Below are 14,976 nucleotides of genomic sequence, written 5' to 3'. Positions count from 1 at the left end.
ACTTCTGTTATATCATCCTCATTTATTACCGCTTCTCCACATTTCTTTACAAAATCCAATAACTGGAAAATTTCACCTTTAGTTTGCAATGTCCGAAAACTTCAAATTCGCAGCTATCATCTTCATTGTCTTCACCATGAAATATGGTAGCTGGCCATAAACTATGTTAAGCATTTTTTAATGTATCTGGAGAAACATCCTCCCAACGTGCATGCGTACATGCATAAAGCATACACACACACACACACACACAAAAAAAAAAAAAAAAAAAAGTTTGTGGCTTTGAGGTCCGGATTATAGATCATTCCGGATAATGGACATCCAGACTTTACAGACTTTGTACTGTATAACACATTTTATTTGCCCCCTCCTTGTTTCTAAATGAACATTATAATTTTTTTATTGATTCAGTCTTAAAAAAGTAATATTCCCCCAAAATTTTCTTTTAAGAGCTATTTCAAAATTTACTTAATAAGAAACTGTATAAATTTTAGTGGATATACTGATTATGAAGACACAAAAATCTAACATTTTGAAACAGAAACATGTATAGTGATAACAACTAATATGAATCAGGTAACACAAGTATAAATCTCACAAAACATTTTCGTGGAAAAGAATGGAATAACATTTTTCTTCAATAAATGGAAATTTTAAGTAATAGAGCACAAAAACAGAGTTACAAATATCCACAGTTTCTCCGAGATTCAAACACAAGCCCAATACTGAAAAAATGTTTTCATAACTTCTGTACTTCCTATAACAGCTTAAAAAGTCTTTAAAATTTATGGCTAAATCACCACTTTCATATACTAGACTCAAAATGCAGCCTAGCAGCTGGTTTGTTTACTCAGCTGTGGCTCGCAGAAAATATCTCAAATGCTACATGCGGCCCAATTGCATGCAGCAATTGATTGTCACTGATTTAGGTAATTTATCTAAACAAATATGTAATATCCAAGCTCAGTTAGAAAATTGTTTGAGACATTTACAGTCTATCTGCAAGGGCACATCTGAAGTTGAATTTTCTGCTCTCAGAGACCTGGAAACTGAATAACTGAAATAAAAAAAGAACTCATGGAACTACAAATAATAAAGTGCACTGGCAAACATATTGTCTCATTATTTCTTATCATTTATTAAAATTTGATGATTTGCTATTTATAAATCAAATCAGCACACTACTTAAATAAAATTAGCAACTATGAGAAATGAGAAAAAGAAATGTTAGTTAATTAGTACAATCAGAAATAAATGCTTCATTCATAATCAGAATTTAATTTAAAAAAGTGCATTTCTATTTCAGAAATATTCAAATCAACCATTTCCTGTCCCCTACCCTCAAACTGCTATTTCACAAACAGAATTCCCAAAATACTTCATTATCTTCATAATTTAGAATTTCTTTGCATGCATACTACACATTCGAAATCCATATTTTATTACTTTTCCCCCCTAATTTTGTTTTAAATTTTCTACTGGTTACTTATTTTACCATTTTTAAATGACTGAATGAACAATTGGCTTAACATGCATTTTTTAAACAACATTAAATATGCACAAATAAGATATATTTTGCAATTTATATATCAAAACAAAGATGTACTTACAGGAACTCTGTGACCAGCAAAGTGAGGAGCAGTTTTACTTAAATTCATATCAAGCAAAATTGAAGGCACCACAAATGATTCTGGAAGACTAAATTACAAACATCATAACTATAATCATGTCATATATAGATATATAAAGTAAGAAAGTTTTAATAATAAATTATGAGGGCCATTAAATCATCTAATTATTTCAACACTAAATTGCTTTATTTCTAAATATCCTTAGATATAACGAATATTTAGAAAAATAGCTACATATTTTATTTTCTTAAATATTGAATCCTAGACATATGCTTTCAGTTATAGAATTTTTAAAAATAAGATAAAGAATCTTCACCAATACTGTGCATGACACAGCAAAGAGATATTAAAGTTTTAACACAATATCAAAAATGTCCAAGCAATAAAATATTAGAATGTTTTACTAACTGAAATACAAAAATTCCTTTTCAGGATAAAATCTGACTTAAACAGATGGCAAAAATATTTAATTGATAAATTGATATTTAAAATTGTCCAATGGACAGGTTGGAATATTTTCAAGATTGGACAACTGCTCTCTACATCCAGATGCAATCATTTTTAACATGTGAAAATGTCATGGCCCTTCTTTTGCCCCCAAATACTACATCATTGATCCAATGAACTGACCAAGACATAATACACAGTATTAAATGCCACTTAAAATCAGGAATTTCTGAAAAACATTCTTTCAAGTGACCCTTTTATTCTGATTATATATTTAAAAAAAATCACCATCAGGAACTGCATCTATTTATTAGCAGAATCATGGAATTCTGTTTCCTAAACGCCATTAGTAAATAGGTGGCATAATGTATGGCCATGTTCTCTGTTTATTGAAACTGAGGGCAATGACAGAGAATTTTCTGGTTTTAGGATCAGTGCAGCAAAGATTAAAGCAAAAGAATTGCTTCTGTATCTTAAAAGATGCACAAATGAGAAGGTTTTGCAAGAAGATATCATTGAATGGGTGATGTGTATAGATGAGCAAACACTAGCATATCAGATGACCAATGATGAAATTATTATGTTTTGAACTTAACACAGCAAGAAAACAATTGTGACACTCACACAGTGAATTTGATAGGAGTGAGAAAATATCGTTTAATGAAAGTTTGGAACATGGTAAAAAAATACCTTAAATATCTTAAATTTAAGAACAACAGAGCTGTGCCACAGAGCAAGAGATTATGACTATTCAATTAAAAAAAAAAAAAATAAAAAAAAAAAATAAATAAAAAAAACCACCTTTCTCTGGAGCACCATAAAGTTTTACAACAAAATTTTATTAGAAAAATGCTTGAAATATGTAAAAAAAAAAAATATATATATATATATATAATTCATAATAATTTATAATAAGAAAACTTTCCATATGCCATCTCCAAGGAACACAAATTCAATTTACTTGGAAGTCAGATGAAACACACTCTTATTTTAGTTGTTGCTAATTGATGACAGATTGATTTATCCCCTTGATAAGTCGATTAATCCACAATCAATGACAGCAGTTACTTTTTCATTTTTTAAAATTTAATTTTGGTTTTGATTTTTTTGGGATTAAAGATTTTTCTTAGCAGATTTTTATACAAGTTGAAATTACTATTTAAAATATTTAAATTCTGACCACAAAATTCTTTCATTCATGGTTTTAAATTGAATTTGTGTTCCTTGGAGATGGTATGTGGAAAGTTTTCCAGGGTTCATAGCCACATTTTAGTTCAAAAAATAAGCACCTATAAGCACTTTTCAAGCACACTTTAAGAAAAAAAATAAGCACCTGTCTAATTACATTATACACAACTGCATAACCTTAAAAGAAAAATTAGACTTGCAATTTAAAATATTAGCAATGCAATATTTATTAAGAGAATGAGCATTACCTCAACCATGGAAAACAATTAAACTTTTTTTTAAAATTTTAAATGACAGTTCAATTTACAGAATTAGTTTTCAATGTGAGAAAAAAAAAAAACTATGCAGAACTAAACTATATTACAAGATTTAATGATGAAATTTCAGTTCAAAATATAGAAAATAAATAGTAATAAGCCATATTAACTGTATTCGCTTGGCACCTAATAATAAATAGAATTTATTTTTCCACTCATATTAATATTTAAATAATTTAACTTAAATCAAAATTCTGAACATTTTCTAAATTTTCATTGCATAACAGTTTTCCCTTAACATACATTCCAAGCAAAGTAATTTAAGTAAAAAAGAGGAACATTTCTGAAATCAGGAGACGGAAAATTGCTTCAGTCATCCTTTAACAGTAAAAGCTTAACTAACCCGCATACTAGGAAATTGCCGAATATTCCGTATAGTCGAGTGTAACTGGAAAAAGAGGAGGGAGCTGGAGATAGTAGCCGTTCTTTAGATTTCTCGGCTAATACATGATTTTGACATTTCGATATGTGCATCATATAAAAATTGACCAATGGAACTGAGAAATATTCTGCTTAGAAAGAACAGTAAAACTTAAATGTTCAGAAATAAAGCTCAGACTGAACATCAAAATTAATTATCTCTGCAAAAGACCGCAAACGTTATTGCGCAATACGTGCGGCGTAATTCTTCCATACGTGATATTACGCAATCGGAATCAACAGCTGCCGGTATTCGAATAAAGAACTAAATAAAGGAAAAGAAAGAGACTTACTAATCTGGGGTGTTTTTGATTCGAATTTTGAACAGACCGTTAAATTTCTGGAATAGAATCATTCTTCGCTTGGGTTGGGTAGACCGCAAAACTTTTAGTCCTATCCAATCCAGATTGGACAGTGACAAAAAAAAAAAAAAAAAAAGTCCGCTGCTTCAATAATTAGCGATTTTGCGGAGAAAGGGGAGAACCTCCCATCCTCCGTACTGTATAATGTATTGGGGGAAAAAAAAAAAAGAAGAAAGAAAGAAAGAAATTATTCTGACTATCGATTACTTTCCTTTTATTTAGGCCATTCCGAATATTATTCCTTAGAAAGCTAATCTGTGTAAAAATAAACCCATTTTTGGAAGTTTATCTACACTTCAACAGCTACTGCAACTATATTATTATAAATATTCATACATATGCTCAGAATATAGTAAGCATAATGATCATAATAAACACGAATATGAACTGACCACGCGGAAAATGAATGTAAATTATTAAAATCTTGATAGAAATTCAAACGTGTGTAGTATTTGGGTGGAAGGAAAAGACTACCGAATGTACCGGAATTTTCTACGGTTTTCGCAATTCTTTGACCAATAGAATGACGTGCACCTATCTGTACTCTCGCGCGCACCATAGGTTACGTTAATGCAGAGAAAGGGGGAAAAGCTATTTCCGGGAGTATGGTTCACCATCTGACGCATATAAGGAAGAAAAGTTGTTTATTTAGTTTCGGCTTTGGTACGGGGGGGATGTGCGTTCATTAAAAAAAAAAGCACTAAAAGCAAAAAATAAGCACTAAAAATAAAAAAATAAGGGCTTTAAAGAAAAAGTAAGCACCTATAAGGGCCTTTATATTTTATTTTCAAATATAAGGACTTATAAGCACTTGTAAGGACCGCTACGAACCCTGTTTTCTTATTATGAATTATTGGTTTATTAATTTGCAGCTTTAGCAAAGTCATAGGCTGTTTAATTTATTTTTAATTACTTTATATATATAATGCTCTAGCAATGTGATTTTTTCATATGCCTTTATTGTATATGTCCTTAATGTTCTGATTTATTTAGCACTTTTAGTCTAAATATTATGATTTATCTTTTCTGGTCTTCTACTGTACTAACATTTTTGTTATTGAGTACTTTCCCATTAAAAACATCACCTGATAAAGACTTTAATATAGTACAAAGTCCGTAATCCGGACTCGTCGGGACTTCGGCAACTCCAGATTAGGGCTTTTTCCAGATTATAGATCATCAATTTAATTCTGGTAAGATAGAATGCAGAAATTATAAAATTAAAAATATGAAACCATAATTTATGAAATAAAGAGCAATTATGATCTAAAGGGTATCCAAATTTACAAAAAAAAAAAAAAAAAAAAAAAAAAACTTAATACAGTCAAAAATCTTTAATCCAGAACTCCATAATCTGGAATGATCTATAATCCGGACCTCAAAGCTACAAACTTTCTGTGCATGCGCATAATACATTTATGCATGTGCGTTTAATGTATAATGGACGGTATAAGCTAAGCTAAAATTATCTAATTATCTATTTCAGTTAATGTTGCAGACTGCATTGTTCCTTAATCTTCTAATTGGATCCGGCGTATTATTTCTTGCAGACTGTTAGAGTAATTTTATAAAAGTAAGCTTGAACTTTTGATTATGTCAAAAAGAATTTCCGATTCTGGAGCTGCCAAAGGATCTACAAAGTGAAAGCATGTTTGATGTCCATCAAACAAAAAGTGGAAATGCTGCAAAAAAATGGATAAGGGCATATCCTTTGTTTCGATAACCATTCCGAAATCTGGTTATCCAATTTCACGCTGCTCTGCGGGGGAGGGGGGGCGTCGCAGCACACAATGAACTGGTTGATCTATCGGCACTATCCTTATCTTCAAGGCAGATGTTTTTATTTTATTCGGCTTATAATGTAGTATTTCATCTCAATGTACTCCGTCTTTGATATGATTTAAATCAAATTCGTCGTCATTATAAATATCATGAATACACATCAAATAGTTTTCTGGTTGCAATTTTCTAATTTCAAGTATACGTAATGTATGCTTTACGCATGTGTGCGCTGAAAGAAATGTTTAGTAAAGTAAACAAATAAATATTAAGCTTTTTTTTTGTAAATTTTGATACCCTTTAGGTCATAATTGCTCTTTATTTCATAAATTATGGTTTCATATTTTTAATTTTATAATTTATGCATGTCAGCTTACCAGATTTAAATCGACGATCTATAATCCGGAAAAACCGATAATCCGGAATCGCCGAAGTCCCGACGAGTCCGGACTAAAGACTTTTGACTGCATTTATTTGTTTCCTTTATTAAACATTTCTTTGAATGTACATTGTTTAAACTGCTTTGTTTTTTGTGCTAATATTTTCTCTTTAATTCTATCAGACATAATTTCTTGTTCAATTACAAAGTTCCACTGTTCAAGCCCTGTAATTGCTGTGTCGAGAATACCGACTAACTTGTCAATAAAATTTTTTCATTTTCAATAAACTCTCTGTCATTTTCTTCACTATCGGAAGCTCGCATGGGTATGGCTTTACGCACATGCGTAGCGGATGCGTGCATTAAACATGCATGCGTCAGTTTGTGGCTTTGAGGTTCGGATTACAGATCATTTCGGATAATGGACGTCCGGATTATGGACTTTGTACTGTACCAGACTGCAAAATATTGTTGAGTATGGTTATCAGTTTAAAGGAAAAGTTGTAAAAAGGAATTCTGATGACTGTCTTTGTTAAAAAATAGACACCTTGTTCAGAGCATTTCTGAAGTGAAGTGGCTAATAAGAAAGTATCAAATATTGATATTACATTTGATTTTAAAAGCAGGATTAAATAAAAAAATCACCTTTCTGATAACAGGTACTTTTCATTGGCTAATGTTACCCTCCATCCCGGACATTTACACCTTTCTAATTCTGCTTCCCAATCACATGGTCGAGTATAAAGAAGAGAATGATTTTCACTTTCTTCAATATCTAATAAAAGAAAGTATTTTTTAAAACTCTTATTTAAATGACAAAAAAAGCTACTTGCATATCATATACATAGCTTAAAGATAAAAAAACAAAGGTTAGCATAAAAAAAAAAAAAGAAGAAATAGTTCATGTATATCATCTTTTTTCACATTTTATATAAGAAAATTTATAGTGCTTTTTTTTCCTTCAGCATTAATTTAAGTAAAATATAAACTAATAATAAAATACAAACAATTATGAACAACAGTGTTTGGCTTTCCTTTTAAAATGAAAGATTCTTCAAAAGCAAAATCATTTCTCTTTTCTTTATTTTTTCATGTCATTTTTTTCTTATTAAATTTGGACAGAGATGAAGCTACACTTGATCAGTTAATAAGCTAAAGTTTTATAAATTGTAAACATACACAATATAATATTAAACTCAGTGGTTAATGAGTGGTTTGTTCAAAGGTATAAGAAAATTGTAAGGTTAATTAGTGAAAAAAATTATCTGTTGAGAAGAACTATTTTTATAGGTTCATTTAATATTCCTATATGTTCAATTTTAAGCATTGGCAAAGTCATAAAAAATAATATCATTATGATAAACATCTTCGTCAGGGATGTTCTAAACAACTTATTAAGTTATACAGAGACAATAAGTAACTAACTTTTCAAATTTATTTTCATTTCCTGTTTATTTTACAACTTCCACAAAATAATTTATACTCAGATAATTAAGAATAAGCATCACAAATTTGCTATTGCCATACACTGATCTGAGTGATTTAAAAATGATTTTATTACCATTGCTGAATAAGTTAAAGGTTATTAACTTAAATGCTGACTTAATATTTAAAGACAGAAAGAAAGGTGGATTGAAGAGGGATCTCCCCCCCCCCCATGTTTCAGTTAATTTTTTTTTTAAACTCCTGATTTCTAAATTTAAATAAATCCACCAATTCACCAGTAGCTGAAAGTGTTAAATCTTAAACTGTAGTTATGGCCTGAGTTAAACTCCTGGCAAACAAATTAACTGCAAAGGATTTTTATGGTATTTTTTATATGTATCAATTAGTTTTTTTTTGGGGGGGGGGAGGACATCATCTATATAGATAGCTCTGTTTTTAGGCAAATAATTCTAGAAACTGCTCCGACATTCTACAACAATGGTTTCCAAACTTTTCAGTACCATGACCCCATTTTAGGCACTGTGGCGATTTTTTAAATCCAAATACTCACGCAGGACCAACTTGTTTAATATGGAAATCTCGTCCCTGCCCATTGAGCCAGTTCTCATTGGCTGCCTGAAGAGAACATTACTCCTGATAAATGTTCCTTCAATTTCGGAAAAAGAAAATAGTCATTTAGTGCTAAACCTGGACTATATGGGAGGTGCCTCTAGATTCCCCAATTAAACTTTTGCAGCAGTTCTTGAGTTTGACGAGTATGGGGCCGATCATTGTCATGCAGGAGGATGACACCATCACTGAACATGCCAGGGTGCTTCAGTCGGATGATTTTATGTATGTTTAAGTGGCAAAGAAACAATCAGCAGTAACAGTATACCCACCCTCCAGATACTTGATCAATACAATGAATCATGGCTTGCAACTCCAAGCGAAACCATTTTTTCAAACATCATGCCATTTCAATCACTGTGATGCATCTGCAGACTTACTCTACCTTCCCACACAGCCATTACTAGACAAGTAGTGCTATCTGTCTAGACTCTAAGGATAAAATATTCCCTCCACAATAATTACTTTTCAAATGCTGATGCTTGTAACCTTTTTTTTTTTTTTTTTTTTTTTTGGATCCACCTATGTATGATAACCTGTTATGCAATGTTTCATATGATAATAAATTATAGCTTAAAAAAATATTTTTTGTCATAATGAAAAGCAAATTTATATTTCAACTTCATAATCCTTTTGCTGATTTTAAACAAATATGCAATGTCACACTTATAATTTAGCATTTCATCAATCTAATTATTTACTTTAGACTAAATTAATTACTCTAGACTTGTTAAAAAAATAAAGAACATTATTTTTTTTTTGTTTTGTTTTCTAATATTATTTGGGGAAACAAAAACCATTACAGCATTATTAAATATCAATCCTTTTTTCAATTTGATCGGAAAAATTCAACTTTTGTTTGATGCTGATTCCAAATGACAGAATCCAATGAATTTTGAATCGGAAATATATGGTTAGAGCTCTTTAGGTTATTCTGTACATATGAAATGGTTTAATTTCTTTAACTACATGGAGAGTTTAAAGCATAAGTGTCATATTTCCATTTTTAGTGAAAATGGAGTTGTACACTGCTCAAAAAAAAAAAAAAAAAGGGGGGGGACAGTCCTATATCTCCGAATCTACTGGGCCGATTGACAAAATTCAAATTGCGTTCTTCACGTCTCGAAAGCGCGACTTAGGATATATATTAGATTTATATACAGCACTATTCTAACATAGGTATTTTGACACAAAATCGGACTTTTTCTGAAATAACATACCAGTGTTTTTACATATTTCGATTCTACGACTCAAATTACGCCTAAATATGAAATTTTGTAAAATTTGGAGCAAAATTTACGGAGAAATTCACAAATTTATGTTGGCACTATTTTGTCAGTTTGCGCCAAGAATAGTTCACTTGGCGAACTTCTTAATATATGGCAACCTAGTTTCCTTTCCCGTGAGAGGAATAAAAGTTACCATCGTTATTTTTTTCCAAATAATATTCTTTATATTGTGTTTTTAATTATAACTTATTATTTTAAGTAATTTTTTCTTTTTCGAATTTCATTTTAATTGTTTAAGTTGCATGGTTTTTTTCAAATAACTGTTTTAAAAATTTCTATTTACCTATTCGAACTGCGTAAATAAAGGTGCAGCGTTTATTATTTTTTTTTTTTTCCAAATAGTTTTCTTTATATATATTTTTTGTCATAGTTATTATTTTAGGTAATTTTTAAATTCTTATACTTTTATTTTAATTGTTTGTGTTGCATTGTCTCTTCAGATAATTGTTTTAAAATTTTCTATTTATTCCTTCGAACTGAGCATTTTAAATAAATTTTCCAGAATTTGATTTTATTTATTTGAATTGCGTTTCTTTCGGAGGAATACTTTGTAACTCAGATTACGATGCGTTTGAAAACTGCATATATTAAAAGAGCAAATACAGTAAAGCATAGTTAACACGCCTTTCAGTGTTCCGTTCAGAAAAGATATATATAAATAAGACAGATGTATAACCGACATTTTAACTTAGGATGACTTGCATACACTGCTTTAAACAGTTTTATCATTGTGCCCATTGCTTTACACAATTTTATCCTACATTTGGTTTCTTAAATGTTATTCATATTTTAGTCAAATATTTTATTTTTGATATCGTAAGAATCAAATATCATAAGACTAAAAGGTTTTAAATTTAAAAAAAAAGATACTATACTAAATTTTGCGCAAAAATTTATTTTTTCTTCTCTTTTTCTTCAGGCATTCTACTTTATTCTTGGTCTTTTTATTTAGGCATTCTGCAAGTATGTTAAGAAGCATCCAACTTTTCGAAATATCTTGATATTTCTGACAATCATTTTGAATAAAGTTATCGCCTTCCATTTCATAAAGGCCCACAAACGACTGAGTGGTAAAGTCGGTGAACACTGGTAGTTCACTCCGGGGTTCGAATCCCGGTAAACTGGCTGGTTGCATGGGCGTTTTCGTGGATTTTCTCATGTGTACCGTGTATGCCAGCTGGTTTCCCTTAGAAAGTTCTTCACAAAGCATTTCGTCAGAGCCTTTAGAAGTCTTTAGAGGCTAAACATTTTAAAGGTATAAGATGAAAGGAAAGACTGGTTTCATCAAGAGGTTTTGGTTTATTTAATTATGACAAAGCACACTAGGGCTATCTGCCTAAGGGGAGGGAAGCCTTCGTGGATGACTTTCTAAGGAAAACTGGCTCGCATACACGTTACACATGGGGAAAACCACGAAAATGCCCATGCAGTCAGCCCGTTCATGGGATTCGAACCTCGGACCGAACTACTAGTGTTCAACGACTTTACCGCTCGGCCGCTGTTTCATCAGAAGGGAAAAAATCGCCTTTAGGTGACATTCACATACAATACTGGATAAACTCCTGAATCTTCAAATAATTCGACTGAGAAAATCATGGAATTCTCCATTTATCATACGATATGATGTTCTGTAACGTAATTTAAATTTATTCAACCATATAGTTTAAAACCAGTCGCTCTTCACTTCAAACTGCAATGATATCGTTTTTGTCTTTTCTGTTAACACAAGCTCAATTGATGGTATTTGCTGGTGTACACGTCCAAGTGTTTTCTCTTTGAACGCCTAAATTCTTTGAAGTATAATGAAAGTATATTCAAAAGCATCCAACATTTTGAAACATCCTGGTATGTCTGACAGCCAAATTTCCCTGCAAATTTTTACTTACTTTTCTCCTTAATTTTCTTCTTTCCTTCTACAGTTATTTTCTGTGCTCCCACAGGAAAATTAAGATTTTTTGATTGCTAGACTTCCATAAATTTTGCATTTTTGTCAAATTTTTAAAATATCAATTACATGAATTGCGTTTCAGCTGAAGACAGCTTTTCATTTTCTAGTCATTTTTACTATAAAAAAAGTTTAAAGCAAAGTCCAAAGCATAAATATTTTAATTAAAAGATTTTTGCTAAAAGACAAAGAAATAAAACAGTCCAGGGTTTATTCTGTACCACCGAGTGACCCGATTTTTATATCGGCTGAAACAATCTAAATCATATTAAAGATCATCATGTTTTTTTATATAATCTATAACGCGAGAGAAAAATTAGGTTCTTGAAACATTCTTTCTAAGAGGATTAATATAAATGATTATATTTATATATATATTTTTAAAGCTAGGACTTGAACCAAACTGTCAAACTTTTTAAGTTTAATTTACATGCTGGTTATAATTAAAGTTCTAATTTGAAATGGTCATAAAAGGAAAACTACCGGACCAAATGTTATCAAACTTGGGAATCGTGTAAAGGAGGTTATGAGAATTTATTTTCCGCGGAAAAAAAAAAAAAAAAAAAAGAGTTCAAAAACTCACCACCAGGGGGAAAATGGCGCTGTATACAATATTGTTAAATGAAATAAGACACGAAAACATCTTTTTAAAATGTGTTTAATATTTTCCGAAACGTGTTACAAAGCATGTTCAATGTAGCGTATAGCATTTTCCGAAAGCAAGTTAAATCCTGTTACTGCATTCTCAACAGCAGCTCTTAGCATATCAGGAGGAATGTTACGGACATGTCAGTGTATCACATTTTTCATTTCTGCCAAATTGTTTAGATTATCACCATAAACAGTGCTTTTGAGATAACCCCATAGCCAAAAATTCACAGAGGTTGAGGTCTGGTGGGAAGAGGGGAAGTGTCGGCTTATAATAGACGTTCATTCGTGAAATGTTGCCTAAGTAACTGTGCGACACACATGAGGTGGGGCACAGCCCTGCATAAAAATCGCAGTATCTAAAATGCCCTGTTACTGCAGTTCATGTATCACGAAATATTTTAACATTGACTCTAAGTGAGCTGCAATCACAGTGGTCCAGCTATCGACTGCTCTTCAGAGAAAAATGGTTCAGTTATAAAAATAGCTGTCATTCAACACCAAACTGTGTGGAAGAATGACTGCTATGCAATCGAATGCAGTAGAAGAATGCAACGGAAATAGATAACATGAGGGATTTCTTTGGCCCAAATCGATTAAAAGCATTTTTGAATCAGTATCTTCATGTTTTAGTGCCGAATTAAGGCTTCAAAAATTACAATTTAGCGATCTGTAAGAAAACGATTTCCAGATTGTATGCACTTGTGCGAGTGATTTGCGATCTCACATTTTCTAATCGCTAATTCGTGGTTTTCACGGATGAATTTCTCCCTTACACGGATGGCGCACTCGAATTTTATCGAATTTAATGCCTTTAAATGATAATTTGCCTACTTCAAAGTTTCTTATGGGTATACAACATATTAAACCCATGTAACAAAAGGTTAAGTTAGATTCTGACCCATATTTCGTGTAAATAATTTTGCATACAGCGCCATTTCCCCACAGGTGGTGAGGTTTCAAACTTCCTTTTTTTCATGGAAAATAAATTCCCATGACCTTCTTTACACAATTACCAAGTCTGATAACACTTGATCCAGTAGTTTTCCTTTTATGACCGTTTCAATGTGGAACTTTAATTATAACCACTCTGTATATTATTAAATTTTAATTTGAAGCTATACGTTATATGTATACCATGCGTAAATTTTTCGCTTTTATGGAAAAATAAAGAATCGAAGCAAATATGCTTAGGATAATGGACCAAAACAAAAAAAAATTTCCCCTCCCTCCTAAAATAAAATATTGAAACTTCGACCTTGAGTTTATTGGGATATTGAAATATTTAATTTGACTTATCTTCTAAGTCCTAGTTCCGACAACAATTCCGTCAAAAAGTCTGAATTACTTAAGCTGAAGTAAAAGATTTAGTATATATTCACTGTATGTTAATAAAGTAATCAGAGTGTAATAAAAGTAGATTATAGAATTTACGCTGATGCAACTTTTTGTCTGACTGCACAACATGAAATGGAAGAGAAGGCTTGAAGAGATCTGTTTTTGACATGACTCTAAAAATAGATGTAATACTCTTTTTGTTTCTTCAATGTTAAGAAACTTTCCTTTGAGAGACTACTTTAGCTTTTGGGAAAGAAAAAAAAATCACAAGAAGACAAATTTGAAGAACGTGCAGGACGATTGAGTACACATACTTGATTTCGGAACACAAGCGGCTCTCCGACTGGTTATTGAATAATGAAAAGATGCATTGTCATGCGATACAAACATTTGGAATACGTTTTCTGACTGAATGAGGTAAGATTAAAAGTCATCTGCTTAATTCACAGCCATTTACAAATCAACTACTCGGGCAATTGCAGAATCGTTTTGATCTTGAGCTTGTAAGACAAACCTAATATCACTGGATTTAATTGTAAAACGCGGTGAGGTTAGTTACTTTTAGAGAGCCTCGTAGTTAGAGTCTTGTCTTTAGTTTCTTTTCAGGTTATTATTTTTATTTGACCGTCGAGTTGGCGTAGTTTGTGAGCGTCAAGAGCACGCACTTGTAATTTATTACGTTGAATAAAAAGGGACTTAAACCCTTAACAAGACTCTGTCTTTTATCCAGTTTCAACAGTCACCTCTTGGTTGCGTGCAAGTTGGAGGCGCGCAACGCTACAAAGTAATCAGAGTATAATAAAAATAGATTATAGAATTTACGCTGACGCAACATTTTGTCTGACTGCACAACATGTAATGGAAGAGAAGGCTTGTAGAGATCTGTTTTTGGCATGCCTCTAAAAGTAGATGTCATACTCCTTTTGTCTCTTCAATGTAAAAAAACTTTTCTTTGAGAGGCAACTTTAGTTTTGGGAAAGAAAAAAAATAACAAGAAGACAAATTTGAAGAACATGCAGGATGATTGAGTACACATATTTATTTTCGGAACACAAGCGGTTCTCCGACTGGTTATTGAATAATGAAAAGGTGCATTGTCATGCGATACAAACATTTGGAATACGTTTTCAGTCAGAAAACGTAAGATTAAAAGTCATCTGCTTAATTCACAGAAATTT

At 31.5% G+C, this 14,976-nt stretch overlaps 1 protein-coding gene across 1 annotated transcript in view; it reads right to left on the bottom strand.

Annotated features, from left to right (window-relative positions):
- LOC118187503 (myotubularin-related protein 10) overlaps positions 1-14,976 on the bottom strand; it is an 82,652-nt gene that overhangs the window by 43,474 nt on the left and 24,202 nt on the right. Inside the window, exons 7-8 of the mRNA XM_085818467.1 lie at positions 7,169-7,298; positions 1,611-1,698 (exon numbers count right to left, since the gene is read on the bottom strand). Coding sequence (XP_085674593.1) covers positions 1,611-1,698; positions 7,169-7,298 — 218 coding nt within the window. The remainder of the gene's footprint in view (positions 1-1,610; positions 1,699-7,168; positions 7,299-14,976) is intronic.

The sequence above is a fragment of the Stegodyphus dumicola genome, chromosome 6, assembly GCF_044657685.1.
Source record: "Stegodyphus dumicola isolate Sdum_Otavi_A_Nest chromosome 6, ASM4465768v1".
In the NCBI taxonomy this organism is placed as follows: Eukaryota; Metazoa; Arthropoda; class Arachnida; order Araneae; family Eresidae; genus Stegodyphus; species Stegodyphus dumicola.
The sequence above is the reverse complement of the archived record's forward strand: the minus strand, read 5'-3'. Positions and strand labels throughout refer to the sequence as shown.